The following is a 15,556-nucleotide window of genomic DNA, read 5'->3' as shown; positions in this document are numbered from 1 at the left end:
AAACTTCAATTTTTGGGTTTAAAATCATTGATATCAGCCACATATCCTGGAACTGACTTCAGAACCGTATTCTGACAGGACCTCGTGCGTGCATATCGGCGTGTAGAATTGTTTAATTCAGCTCAATAGTCATAGGCCTGGGGGAGCTTTACCCCGACACATATGTTGGGTTAGTATTGTGTGGTTGCATTGTATATCTTTTTATAAACATATTCTTGTTTTTCTAGGAAACTTTTGTGGAGTCTATTTGTGGCATCATCATTGGATTGCTTTGATCGTAATTGCAAATACTTTACAAATTGGCCTTGAAGATAAGCCTAGCTGCTCATGCCAAGCTACCAAGGGGGTGGAGCAGGGGCTATCTCTAGAGGTGACCTGTCTTTCCCTAAAGTTGGGGGCTCGTGGGTCCCTGTTTGGCCTAAGGTATCTACCTCAGCCAACCAGGGATCCGGAGATTCTAACAGCTGCCTCCATTTTCAGTGTGCCGATTTTTAATGGGACCACCAGATCATAGCTTTGTTGCAATCCTACTGACTTTCTGTCATGGGTTGGAACATTGGCAAAGCCCTTAACACCTTGGCTGCTCAGGATATTCCTCTGCTGTGCTGGGCCATAATGATAATGGGTGTGGTCATGACGAGCTCAGTTCGTCCTGAGCACACGAGCACCGTGCCTCATGACGAGCTGAGCTCGTCATGAGCACCGAAGGGGTTAATGCTGGGGCTCGGAAAGCCAATTTCCAGGCCATGTTCTCGGTAAATCAAAAACATATATCTGGTGATTGGATAGCAGTTTACAAGATCATCTGATCTAATAGGACACAAGAGTTTTCATGATGGTGGATAGAAGGATGATGTCGTCGTAGAATTTGGCCTTGACGCATCAAAGATATCAGTGAGATTAACAAACATGAGAAGGATGAAGACTGATCACTTAAGGATAGAGTTTTGTGAGATACTAGATAGTGAAATGTCTTTTGTTGATATTTATTTTCTTGCTGGAGAAAGAATTTGATGGTGATGCATTTGTTGACTAAGAGTCAGTCTATGGAGTCAGAGTGTGTGTTGATGCACAGCGTTGACACCCTGTAAGAACGTTTTGAATGCTTCCTTGATGGCAGTTATGTAGAAGGTGGCCTTAAACAACTGGATGAGGCATATACAAGCTAAGTGAAGTGCTTTATATTGGACTAGGTCTTCCAGGACATACATTCATCCCCATTTCTTCTCTGCTTTTCATATAGTATTTGTTCTCAGTGAATGTTTACTAAGGAGATGAGCTTTAAGACATGAGAGCTTGTGTTTGTCGTGTTTTGTTGAGTTAAATTAATTTTTCATAGCCGTATTGTGTAGAATTTATAGAGTAGTGTGTTGACATCTGATGAAAAACATTTACAATTAGAGAGGCCAAGGACTGCATTCCTGACTGCTGACCTCCTTTTTTGAAAGACCTCCTCCCCTAGTCAAGCTCACTGCTCTCCATGTGGCATTTACATACGCAAAGCTGGGTCCCCATTTCTGAAGCCTGCCCACCTCTCAATGATATCTAGACCAGAAAAGCTCAGACTTGACATAATAGGCTTCTTATCCAAGCAAATGATTTACTCAGAAAACACTTTTCTAAGCAGTATCGACTCACCTTGGCTTGTCACATACTTTATGTGTATATGTGTTAGCACAATGATTATAAGTGTATGATGCCTCTAATATGCTGACATTACATATAAAAATCCTTTTAACTCTTTTGACATTATCACTTTACCATCCCCAGTATAAAAAAAAATTCTTACATCAAAAACCACGTGGGTAGGTTGAGTACAATAGTCTATAATATCTCCTTGGTAAAGGAAATATATTTTATTTTACGCAAATAATTTTTATGCTTAGCATAATTTTTGGTTCTGTAATGCACATGCAAATTATATGTAGACAAAAAAAGGTACCATTAAAAATCTAACTGAAAAGGCAACAATCAAACATTTATGCTTACCTACTTTTACGTTATCATTTTTCCATTATTAAAGGAAAGGTATATTTTATGAAAAGGCTACAAATCATTCTAGAGCTACCCAATACCGAAAATGTGATTTTATTTGTACAAAAATATTAAAGGAAAGTCTTGATTTTATTGCAGAAAACAGTTGTATGCTCTAAGCGCTGGCTCCATAAAATGTCTTCATTCAATTTAACTTAAAGAACAATACCTTTTAGCCCTGATTTACAAAGGTAAACTTACACTTTGGTGTAAGTTTACACTTTCTATAGTAACTTTACTTCTGTTTTGACAAGTGTAATTTTTCCTACTTGTAATTTTAATAGTAGTAAAATTACACTCGCAGTTTGTGAACACCAAAATGATGTAGAGTTACGACAGCACGTTTAAACTTACACACAATTGTATGGTTACCTATGCAAGCCCGGCCTTTTATCAGTACTGGGCAGAGAACTGCAAGTATGAACACAGCACCGTGGTCAGTGTTGAACTTTGCAGCACCAGAAGATCCTCGACCATCACCAGGATTCAGCAAAGAACATTTAATGATTGTGAGCAAAGGAATAAAATTAACAACGGGAAAACTGTAGCTCTGACAACAATACTGGGACTTTCGGGACGTCTTCACATAGTTCCTGACACTGGAGCGCGAGCTGAAATATATAGAAGTAATTTATCATGATATTGGCAACTCCATGAGGACAAAAACATCAAGGGGGTAATAATCATTTGAAATACTGCGAGAATATATATATACCCTTATACATTTATACATACATAGGAAAAAACGTATTTTCTTTTAGTTACAGCAGCTCCTTTTGTGTTCCAGAATGTATAAAAGTCCAATAGTGCTAGCCTGTTCACCCCCTAGTGCAGCAAGGCTTTCCTGATAGCACATGCATGTTACATACAAACCAGGATTAACTGTCTGCCAATATGAGGGACAACGTGAAGGCTAAGGCCTAGAAAAATAATATTCTGAATGGTGATGCTAGCCAACAGAGATATTATTTGAGCAGCAGGTTGATATCAGTCATGCTAAGAAAAATAAAACAAAACACAGCAGAGAAGAATCTTCCATTCCGGTGTCCGGAGATCTACACACTGGGCCCGATTCACAGAACTAACTTAAGACAAAATCCTAAACTTACCATTTTTGATATTCACAGAAGTTAGGATTTTGTCTTAAGTTTGTCTTAAGACATACTTAAGACAAAATCCTAACTTAAGTCTGTCTTAAGTCTGTCTTAAGTTTGTTTAAGACAAATTTAAGACAAATTCCTAACTTCTGTGAATACCAAAAGTAGTAAGTTTAGGATTTTGTCTTAAGTTAGTTCTGTGAATCGGGCCCGGAGTGATTAGTACTGTAAGGCTATCTGGAGTTTTCAAAGGAGGAATCAGAATTGCTGACATTTTCAGGTCTTTCAAATGCGTCAGACAGAAACATTGTTTGGGCTTTACAGTGCAGATGTAACTGGCTACACAGTACCTCCCCCGCCATATAATTGTAGAATTATTGGAAGATATACATAAAAGACCAAGTAATTTAGAAGGAGCAGACACAAAGACTGCTTCCTTGAGTTGACATGCAGGGCCCCATTGTAAGAGTGGTCAGCCTGACAGATTTCCAAGACTGGAGATAATTACATAGAATTATTGGAGGATATACATAAAAGACCCAGTAATTTAGAAGGAGCAGACACAAAGACTGCTTCCTTGAGTTGACATGCAGGGCCCCATTGTAAGAGTGGTCAGCCTGACAGATTTCCAAGACTGGAGATAATTACATAGAATTATTGGAGGATATACATAAAAGACCCAGTAATTTAGAAGGAGCAGACACAAAGACTGCTTCCTTGAGTTGACATGCAGGGCCCCATTGTAAGAGTGGTCAGCCTGACAGATTTCCAAGACTGGAGATAATTACATAGAATTATTGGAGGATATACATAAAAGACCCAGTAATTTAGAAGGAGCAGACACAAAGACTGCTTCCTTGAGTTGACATGCAGGGCCCCATTGTAAGAGTGGTCAGCCTGACAGATTTCCAAGACTGGAGATAATTACATAGAATTATTGGAGGATATACATAAAAGACCCAGTAATTTAGAAGGAGCAGACACAAAGACTGCTTCCTTGAGTTGACATGCAGGGCCCCATTGTAAGAGTGGTCAGCCTGACAGATTTCCAAGACTGGAGATAATGACTTGGCTTTGCACCAAGTACTAAGGGAACTTACTAATAGTTTAGTCAATAAAATAATATTGGAGCGGGTAGCACATAATAATTTCCATCATTCTGATACACAAGATTTATGTGCTGATTCTACATAATAACCTCTTATTTTTAAATACCATCAGCTGGGTCTGAATACCTTTTGCTAGGTCTGCGGTGAAGGTTCGCGCATATGCATATAACCACCTGCATTTAAGTGTTTCTGTCAAAGGATTTTCTAACTCGTAAAACTGAATCTGGATGAGCCTAACTCGTCATGAGAAGACTTTGAGATAGCTGTCTCCTCTTCTTTTCTACGAAGGGTTGCCATACACATTATGCCCATGGGCCTAAGGAGATCTAACCCAGTGTTCCCCCAAATTGGGAAATTCACGACACCACCAGCTGAGTAATTGTGAAGTGGCTTTCAGAGAATGTCTCTCTGGGAAGAACAAAGGATCTCTGGCAGCAGGATACCTACCACTAGTTATCTAGTAAAGCGGGGGTGGGGACTGTACTAGGCCTGGCATTATGCCTGGTGAAATTAAAATTAAGTCAGCATAATTTGCATAATTTGGGGGAGTTAAGCGTGTTACTTGAAATTCCAGAAATGACGCCATTACGCCACTATGAGTAATTACTCTCCATTCACAGTAAAAGTTTACTGCAAAATGTGCCATTGACTATAAACATTTACCTCAAATACACGCGAACAACAGAACGCAGCGGCTGATGTTCACAGTGCTATTGTTACATGCACTCCTGCACCGTAACATTGAATTTCACACTAAAATATAGCAAAATGTGACAGATTTGCCATTTGCATAATTTTGCCAAAATGTCACATTATTACGCAAAAACAAATTAAGCAAATGTGCACACCCTTTGAATGCACAGCTACCCAAAACAGGCAAGGAGCCTCATAACTGATAGATGATGTATTCCTTCTCCATGGACAGCCTGTCATCATAACCTGCATCAGGTGACCTGGGCCCAGAACCAATATGAGGGGGTTTCAGGCTGTGAGGGAAGGGGAGTATGACAATTTTATATACAAGCACCTTGGAGAGCTGTGAGGAGCATTGCAAAGTGTGTCTGAAGTCCTGCCTTCTTGAAAGTCCGTTAGAACAGGGGTTTCTGGGTTGGTGTCCAGTAAAACAACAAGAACTGCTATAAAAATGTGGGTTAATTTGAAGTGTGGGAACCTTCTGAGGATATATTGATATCATTCAGCCGATCAGTAGGCGATGGGCACTATAAGAAATGTTCCTAAACAAGAAACTTTATATCACAAGTCAAGTCAAGTCAAGTCAAGTCAAATGGATTTATATAGCGCGCTACATACCCAGAGGGTCTCAAGGCGCTTGAGGAAGGGTGGGGGGATTACTTGTCAAATATCTAAGTTTTAAGTTGCTTTCTGAATGCTAGATGGTTCTGAGTGAGACGAAGGTGAGTGGGGAGTGAGTTCCAGGTTTTAGCAGCCAGGTAGGAGAAGGATCTACCTCCCATGGTGGTTTTATTGATGCGAGGTATGGTAGCAAGGGCTTGGTTGGAGGAACGTAGCTGGCGGGGGGGGGGTGTAGAAGGAAAGTCGTGTGTTGAGGCAGTCGGGTCCGAGTTCGTAAAGTGCTTTGTGTGCGTGGGTTAGGAGGCGGAAAGTAATCCTCTTATTGAGGGGGAGCCAGTGGAGTTTTTTCAGGTGACTGGAGATGTGGTCTTTACGTGGGATGTCAAGTATGAGTCTGGCTGATGCGTTCTGGATGCGTTGGAGTTTTTTCTGGAGTTTTGCGGTGGTACCGGCGTATAGGGTGTTTCCGTAGTCCAGGCGGCTTGTAACCAGTGCATGGGTGACCGTTTTTCTGGTTTCGGTGGGGATCCAGCGAAATGTTTTTTTGAGCATGCGAAGAATGTTGAAGCAAGATGATGAGACGGCGCTGACCTGTCTGGACATCGAGAGTGAGGAGTCTAAGATGACGCCCAGGTTCCGTGCGTGATCCGTCGGGATGGGTGCTTTTCCAAGAGCCTCTGGCCACCAGGAGTCATCCCAGGCGGAGGGGGAGGTTCCTAAGATAAGGACTTCTGTTTTATCTGAGTTAAGTTTTAGATGGCTATGCTTCATCCATTCGGCTACTTCTTTCATTCCTTCATGTAGGTTGGTTTTGGCGGTATTAGGGTCTTTGGTGAGTGAGAGGATCAGTTGGGTGTCATCTGCGTAGGAGATGATGTTGAGGTTGTGTTGGCGTGCGATGGCTGCGAGGGGGCTCATGTATACGTTGAAGAGGGTGGGGCTGAGTGAGGATCCTTGTGGTACGCCGCAGATGACTTCAGTGGCCTCTGACTTGAATGGTGGGAGGCGGACTCTCTGGGTTCTTCCGGTGAGGAACGAGGTGATCCATTCCAGTGTCTGTCTCTGTCTCTCTGTCTGTCTCTGTCTCTGTGTCTCCATTGTCCAGTAGAGTTTGAATGTCGTCTGTTGCGGCGATGAGGGCGGTCTCCGTGCTGTGTTTGGCTCGGAATCCGGACTGTGAGGGGTCGAGGGATTTGTTGGTTTCGTGGAAGGCGGCGAGCTGGTTGTTGACGGCTTTCTCGATGACTTTGGCCGGGAATGGTAGGAGCGTGATGGGTCGGTAGTTTTTGAGTTCGGTGGGCTCAGCTGTGGGTTTTTTCAGAAGGGCGCTGAGTTTGGCGTGTTTCCAGCTTTCTGGGAAGGTGGCGGAGTTGAGGGAGCAGTTGATGACGTCTCGGAGGTGTGGTGCTATGATGGAGTCTGCTTTGTTGAAGATGTGGTGAGGGCAAGGGTCTGTGGGGGATCCTGAGTGGATGGAGTTCATCAGGCGGATGGTGTCCTCAGTGGAGATTGGGTTCCAGTCATTAAGGATGTTCAGGGGGGGTGAAGGTACGGCAGAAGGTTGGGTTGGTTGGTCTCCGCATTGGTTGTTGAAGCTGTTGTGGATGTCTGCGATTTTGTTGTGGAAGAAGGAAGCTAGGGAGTCGCAGAGGGCTTGAGAGGGGGTGATGTCGTTGGAGTTGGCTGAGGGGTTGGTAAATTCTTTGACGATGTTGAATAATTCCTTGCTGTTGTGAGCGTTGTTATCTAGTCGGTCTTTGAATGCGGCTTTCTTGGCAGTCCGGATCAGTTGGTGGTGTATGCGGGTGGCGTTTTTGAAGGCGTCCCTGGTGCTGGTGTTTGGGTCTTTTTTCGAGGCCTTCTCGAGGGAGTGACAGAGTTTCTTAGATTTCTTAAGATCATCGTTGAACCAGGAGGCGTTTTTGCTGCCTAGTTTGGTTTGACGTTTTTTCAACGGTGCTAGGATGTCGGCGCTGTTGGATAGCCATTGGGTGAGGTTAGTGGCTGCTTGGTCGGGGTTTGAGGAGTGGACAAGGGGGTTTTGAAGCAGCGATGAGGAGATCTGGTCGATGGTGATTTTGTTCCAGTTTCTTCGTAGAGTAGGTTGAGGGAGGTTGTGAGTTGTGGTCTTATTGTAGGTAAAGTGAACGCAGCTGTGGTCTGTCCAGTGTAGAGTTCTGGTGTGACTGAAGGAGATATGTTTGCTGGAGGAGAAGATAGGGTCGAGTGTGTGACCTGCGATGTGGGTGGGGGTATTAACAAGTTGTTTGAGTCCGAGGTTGGCGAGATTGTCCAAAAGGGTGGTGGCGTTGCTGTCATTGCTATTTTCCAGGTGAAAGTTCAGGTCTCCCAGTAGAATGTATTCCTCGGAGGGGAGGGCGTGTGGGGTGATAAAGTCGGTGATGTCGTCACTGAATTGTGCGCGGGATCCTGAAGGTCGGTAGAGGAGGGTGCCTCTGAGTGTGGTCTTGGGGTCGGTGTGGATCTGGAAGTGAAGGTGTTCGGCGCTGGCAAGGTTGACGTCTGAGCTGGTAGAGATGCGGATGGAGTTCTTATGGACGATGGCGATGCCTCCTCCAACTCCTCAACTTGCACTAGGAGTAGAACAGCAGAACACAAACATGTTTGTCTAGGCCAACCTAAGAAGTAGATTGAGGCCTGGCCTGCTTTCCTCGTGCCGGTCAAAAGTCAGACCAGGTGACCTTCTGTGGTGCCAAGGATGTAAAAGACATGAAGGAGATTTGTGGATAAGAACCTGCAGACCAATGCGAACCGGACCAGTGCTCAAGCCTCAGCTGAAGAGAGGGGTTGAGCCTGTCTCAATCTTCTATCCGTGCCTTGGTATCCAGGAAGCTGTCCCTTGACGTGTGAGATCTTTAATAGTGACCAAGACTACAACTTAAGAAATTTGGGAGAATTTTAGTGCTCCAGCCAGCAATGTAACTAACACCGCATTTCCGGAAACCCATCTTGCAGCTGCGGCCACTGCAGATAAAAGCGGTGGGCTGGTTGCAAGGGTGTGTAACACAGGCCCCCACAGCCCACGCAGTGCGGGGGGGGCCCAAAGCTCCAGGGGGCCCCGTCGGCACTGCACTCTGTCCAGAGAGCTCCTAATTGAGCCCAGAGGTGGCCCCTCTACATACCTTGCAGGGAGGCCCCCTCAATTTTCGTTACGCCAGGGCTGGCTGGGGGGTAATTCGATAGACGGCCATGAGAGATACTGAATTATTTATTTAATTTTCCCTCATGGTCATCTCTCAAAATCCCCCCACCGCTCTTACCTGCAGGGGCCGCGGCTGCCCTCTTGTGAGTAAACATGGGGTGAGTTTCTAGTGCATTCCTAACTGAGAGAAGACAACTGATGGCAATTTGTTTGGGAAAGGGTGAGAGTATAAGAACTGATGAACCCTTACAAAGAACACTTTGTTGCGTTGTAATTGAGCTTACTACTCGTGTCTATTCTCACACAGTATTACGTGATTTTGCCTTGAATAGCAAGATGTTGAATAAATACGAGGGCCCAACTTTACAAAAGAATCATGGAACACAGAGCAGTAGCCAAACATGCTGCGCTGCGTTGTGTGACAGGGAGGGAGCAGGAGAGCGCTATATCTACAGAGGAATAGCTCTCTCCTCTCCTATCCATAGTGCCTGCGCTGATTTTTGCTGCCCTGCGCCAGGCGCACACCTTAGCGCCTTAGTGCTAGCGTGCATGCCTGGGCCTTCCAAAGGTTTTATACTGGAAGCGCACCCCTCCAGTGCAAAATACTATCAGGGCTTATTTTCAAGACCCTTGCCCCATCAGTGCGTCACTTTTTTCTTTATGCACGGGCGGTGCAGTGTACTGGCCCATATTTACAAGGCCACGCAAAGCCACCCTGTGTGGCTTTTCATGGCTTTAAAAATATGGCCCCTTTGCATGCATCACTTTGTGTGAAAGGGGCTTCGCCTTGGGTGTTCCCATGCAACACCCATGGATTCAGCCACATTCCCAGATTTACAACATTTTGTACACCTGGGAAGGCGTCGAAATCTTAAGCATCCCCAAGGAAGGCGTGAGGAAGCGCATTGAGGAGAAATACTTTCATTTCTCCTTGTTTTTTCCACTTTCTATGCGTCTTGCATTCTGGAGTACACATAGAAGGAGGAAAACACCATCAATGATTGCTTTTGTGCGGGAAGGTGTCCCTTCCTGCACAAAAACAATCATGCCCGCAATGCTGGCAGCCTCGCACCATATTGCAAGGGTGCCTCATTGGCCCATGGCAGTCAATTGTGCGTCAGCGCACAGGGAAAGCACAGGGATGCAGCATATTCTTGTAAATGAGGCCCTATATGTAGACACGCTTTAAAACTTTTCCTACCTTGCATGTGGGCTGCACAGTGCAGCACACATGCAAAGTCGGAAAAGCCTTCTTTGAAATGGCATTAACTTTTGGCGCTAAACCCTGTCTACTATTGTTTGTAAATAGGGTTTTGTGTCAAAAGCTACAGGAGATAGCATGGGAATGGCCATGTACCACCTATGGAGGCCCCCTTGGCTCTAAGTAATGCAAAGCAATCAATCAATTAATCAATGGCAAGCGCGACTACTCACCCGTAAGGGTCTCAAGTTGCTGGGGAAGGGAGAGAGAGGCAGGTCTGCCGAAGGCACTGTGGTCAGTCGAAGAGCCAGGTCTTGAGGTCTTTCCTGAATTGAGGTAGTGACGGTGAGTGCTTCGCGCTGCTTTGCGTATTTTTAGGGTACTTTCCAGTGCAAAACAAGTTTTGCACTGAAAAGTAAATTAGGAAAAAAACATTTTGTGCTGGTTAGCATCACAATTTATGATGCTAACCAAGCGCAAAATGTAAGTAAATCTACTCCTGAGACTCGAACCTGGTTTCGAAGTTCCAAAGTCGTCAACTTTGGCTATAATGCCCCATGCCTTTATCCTCACGCACTGTGAAATGACGCTTCTGGAAATCACAAAGAGGCTCATTTCTGGGGCAGACTGTCCACCTCCCTCTCTTTGCATTATCGAAGGTAAACATATCCCTAAATCTTCCCTGTGTGTTCCACAATTTGTGATACACCTTTTGAGCTCACCCGCCACCAAGTCTCCCATGTAAACAAATGCTGACACCTCAGAGGCGCTTCAACACAGCTCATGCTGACAGTATGCAGGACTAGGCGAGGGACATCCTGTTGAAACCAGAGCTTAATTGGAGCTGGTGGTTGATGATGGGGCCCACCACGGTCACTTTTGGGGGCCAGCGCATATTTAGCCTTGTTAGACTTTGAACACACAACTGGGGGGGAAGTAGGAAGGGAAAGATGGAAGAACCTTGACAAAGGGAGAACGCCGGGAATAAAAAGAACCTGCAAAAGTGACATAAAGAGGCAGGAAGTGTCTGGTGGAGGAAGAAAGAGGCATGAGATAGATTCAAGACTAATCAGAAGTGAAGTAGTGTGGCTCACTGGTTAGAGGCGGCAGACCCGAGAGCAGAGGACGGCCCGGGACCAGGGTTCGATTCCCGGCGCGGCAGGTTTCTGGACCAGGGTCAGCGGACTCGATAATTCTCTCGCCTTGGTGCCCACTCTGATCAGCGATCACACTCGGCAACTCTGGGCATTAGCTTGCCTCATCTTCACTAACGGCCCCACCAGACCGCCGGGGATGCCTGGTCTCACCCTGGAGATACCCATTAAGGGACCATCTCTCAGGGAAGCCAGGAAGGGTTTCGCAGCGGTCGAAGCGCCTTGGGACCCTACGGGTAAGTAGTGCGCTATATAAATGCCAATACATTTACATTTGTATTTGGAACACAAACATTTAACATGACTGGTCTGCGCCGTCGGCTTCTGAGCAAAACCTTTGGCCCTGCATTTATTATTTTACAGACTAAGCACTGTTAGGAAGTATTAGTATACCTGAGCATGTAATAGAAACATCCTCCTTGTGGGTACAGTCATGGTAACCCCATGAGCGATGCTTGCAGTATTCCAAAGATTGCTCATCTCCTCTGCAATTAACATCATCTAGCCAGATGCGACCCTGTGCCTTGCCAGATGTGGGCCGGGATCGTTTATGTTGTTGAGGTCCTTCACATGCCAGTTCTCTGCACACCACCACTGCATCTTTGAAGTCCCAGTCATCATTGCAGACCGTGCCCCACTCATGTTTGTAGTACACCTCCAGCCTCCCAGAGCAGGCATCAGGTCCATCCACCAGCCTCACCTTGACGGGTTCTAGACAAAAAAAAGATGTGAGAACTCCAAAAGATGAGGTGTTAGGCAATGTCTTCAAGCATCCCTGCCAGCAAAAATAATTGCATGTATATTTAAATATTGACGGTGATGATCTCTCAATGCTAACAGATTACATTTAATTCCAATAAAGGGTAAGGATTTGATGTCGTGCCTTAAAAAAAATCAAATGCATCAGTGTAGATCTATGGAATGAGAACTTCTATGATTTTAGAACATTAAAGGGCCGTCTAATGTTGATCCAGTCCTGCATCTCTAAAAACCACCAACTAATAATATACTAAAACATTTAATTATATATATTTACACTGACGAAGGCAAGTTGCTGAAACGCGTTAAGTGCTGAAACATGTTTGTTTCAATCTTTTTTGTGCAAATAAACCTTATCAGGTTTTACCTACTGTGAGTGCTGGTTTTGTCAAACGAGTTTGGCTGTGGAGCGAAAATATGTATATATATATATATATATATATATATATATATATATATATATATATATATATATATATATATATATATATATATATATATATACGGCTCAGTCCCCTGCAAGTTTCGAGAGCACTCGCAGACGGGTGCGCGATGCGGTTACAGGATCCGCATAAATATCCAGCTCAAGGTTTCCACCAAGTTTACCAAAAGAAAAGAAACCACGCACTCCGGGGGTAGTTCTTAGATGATTTAATTTAAAGTTCGCAACAGACGCGTTTCGGCGCTCCGCCTTCCTCAATGTTACAAACATTGATGGTGGGCGCCATGTTTTTAGCAGCGTTCTCACGTGATTTCGTGGCAAAAACAAACAAGGGACTAAAATTCATACACCATATTGGATGTTGTTCGTGGTGTGCACCACACATTGTTTCAGTACACATCATAATGACTTTTTACTGCACTCCACTCCTATTTACTTTCTCAATCATTTCGAGCATAGTGGTGGAAAAAGTAATCAAAACTTATATACGCAAAAAATTAAGATTTAGCAATTGCGTATATGTTGCTACAGTCACGTTATCGCGCCGTATATCGGCTAGGATATCTTGGCACATTCTAGGAATTGCAAAGCTCACTTATACTAAGTTCTTTAGCCATGTGCCAGCGTGACTGTTTGTACTATCACAATGTTGATGACGAGACAGATCCATCCATCTTATGAGAATTCCGACCCACAACTGTTGACGGATTGGGAGGAGCTAACATATCATTACTGCAAAGGCACCTTGGGTCTCCTGATAAACTACGCCTGGAGTGACCGTGAGAAGGCGTTATTGGAGATAAAAACCATAGAAGAAGAACTGGCTAAAATGGAGGAAAGTAAAGAAATGATAGAAACCATGAGGACACAGATGAAATAAGACTTGGCAAATAAGAACAGAAAATTAAAACGCGGAAACAAGAAAAATATGACCGCGATGAAAGAGACTATTCCCAAGGACGGATTCTTACATTCGCACGAAAATTCGATGCCCCAAGAAATGAGTTGAGCAAGAAAAGCGGGCAGGCATCAGCACGGAGAGTGGAAACCTCAGAATCCAGTGCAACAGAGAATGAATCCGCGGATGACATCAACGTAAGGGATAGAGGCCAAGTCAACACATCTGAGACGACACCTTTTCAGGACGAATTTCAGGTAATCCAACAAGCATGGCTAAGGGGAGGAAAGAACAAACCCCCAGAGCGAGAAGAAGAAAAACAAGGAGAGGAGGTGGGGGCAACAGGCAGAAGAGGACGCGGCAGACCCAAGAGATCGAATTGGGCGAGCCGGAAGAAATGAATTCATCTCAAGATACAGTAGAGGACATTACTGTAATAAACCTAACACCAAGAGTCCTCACTGATACCGAGAACAGAGTCATAAGCCTGGGACTTAGCTTCTGTCCAACAAGCCACCTAGAATATACGCAAATGCGTATAGACCTGTTTAATTTCGTCCGAAAATTAAAACTACACAAATACTTTAAAACAAGACCATCTTTGAAAAATCCAATTGAGACACATATGAGGGCCACTGCAACTGATGCGCTAAAAGGAAATGACCTATCAGCGGTCGAGATCTTGCAAGGTCTAGCTCTTGAGGAACACATGAGCCAGCTCCCATCATCTACCGAAGAGGCTGCAATGAGAGCAGCTACTCTGGGAATTGAACAAGAAAGAGAGGAGAACGGCTACAAACTTAGATCGCATTTCAATCCCCAACTGACATTGGATGCGATTGATGTCTTCTCGGAAGCAATGACCAACGATCTATTAAAATATAGAATGAAAAGTGGAAAAGATCATAAGAACAAAGGGAACAATATAAATCCGGATGAAAGGAAAGCGATTCTGGATTTAATGCAGGATACAAGTGTGATAATCAAGCCTTCAGATAAAGACGGTAACGTTGTTTTACAAACCAGAGAAAATTACTGTAAAGAGGCCATGAAACAACTATGCAATGCAGAGAATTACGAGCTGTCATCTAAGGAAATCTATACTGCAAGCATACAACAGTATGATGATTTGATCTATAGCTGGTACCGCAAAGACATGCTGGGAAAAGAGGAGTATTTATTCCTAAGAAGCAACAATCCAACAATACCAACATTTTATCACATTCCAAAAATTCACAAAAATAATATTGACCCCCCAGGTAGACCCATTATCTCATCACAAAACAGTCTAACCGAACACCTTTCCACTTTCATTGATCACTTTCTCAATCCGTTGGTGCAGAAATTGGATTCCTACATAAAGAACACAAAGGATTTTTTTATCAAAAATTGAAAAAATCAAATGGGATCCAAGCTACAGAATGATAGTATTAGACATAACAAGTCTATATACATGTATCAGTCACCAAAAAGGTATCAAGGCAGTGGAACACTATCTCAAAAAGAGACAACTGAGGTTTTTGGAACACAATCAGATGCTGAGAATTTTTGTGGAATTTATTTAACACACAATATTTTTTTGTTTTAGGACGTCTATTACAGACAAACATCCGGAACTGCGATGGGTACCTGCTTTGCCCCCAGCTATGCGAATTTATTCGTAGGCTGGTGGGAGGAGCAGGTACCCAGGTCGCTTGAGGTGGACGGTGAAAAGGGCTGTGTGATCAGGTGCTGTCGTTACATAGACGACTTGTTCATAATTTGGCAAGGATCGGAACATACAGCCAAGGCCTATATCGACGCCCTCAATATGAACGATATGAATCTAAAATTCAGTGGCTCCATAAGCAATATCTGCGTGGAATATTTGGACTTAAAAGTCTTCATAATTGATAACAACATAGAAACATCTCTTTTCCGCAAAAGTACGGCGGGGAATTCAGTATTGTACGCCACAAGCAACCATCCAGCAGCGTTGATACAAAGCATTCCCTTTGGAGAGCTACTCAGGCTCAGACGTAACAGCTCCAGAGATTCAGACTTCAAAATTGCAGCATCCGCATGCATCAGTAGATTTCAAAAAAGAGGTTATGCAATGACCACGTTATTAAGTGCATTAAATAAAGTCAATGCCCTAAAGAGATCAAATTTACTGGTGGACAAGAATCATTCCTCCATTGATGAAAAAACCGAAATGGGTAAATTCCGGCTGGTAACCCCCTATTCGGCGGAAGCAAATTTTTCGAAACGTATGCTTAGAAAGAATTGGCATATATTGAAAACCGACAGCTGTATCAAAGATGACATTCCTGATTACCCCTTGGTAACTTTTAAGAAATACAGATCTCTAAAAGACATGTTGGTTCAGAGCCATTTGAAGAAAAT

General features: G+C 44.0%; 1 protein-coding gene across 1 annotated transcript in view; it reads right to left on the bottom strand.

Annotated features, from left to right (window-relative positions):
- Positions 1–1,837: 1,837 nt before the first annotated feature.
- LOC147701834 (CD5 antigen-like) overlaps positions 1,838–15,556 on the bottom strand; it is an 85,037-nt gene continuing 71,318 nt past the window's right edge. Inside the window, exons 4-5 of the mRNA XM_086930472.1 lie at positions 11,466–11,783; positions 1,838–2,645 (exon numbers count right to left, since the gene is read on the bottom strand). Coding sequence (XP_086786598.1) covers positions 2,617–2,645; positions 11,466–11,783 — 347 coding nt within the window. The 3' untranslated portion in view covers positions 1,838–2,616. The remainder of the gene's footprint in view (positions 2,646–11,465; positions 11,784–15,556) is intronic.

The sequence above is a fragment of the Lissotriton vulgaris genome, chromosome 7 (assembly GCF_964263255.1).
Source record: "Lissotriton vulgaris chromosome 7, aLisVul1.2, whole genome shotgun sequence".
Taxonomy (NCBI): domain Eukaryota; kingdom Metazoa; phylum Chordata; class Amphibia; order Caudata; family Salamandridae; genus Lissotriton; species Lissotriton vulgaris.
The sequence above is the reverse complement of the archived record's forward strand: the minus strand, read 5'-3'. Positions and strand labels throughout refer to the sequence as shown.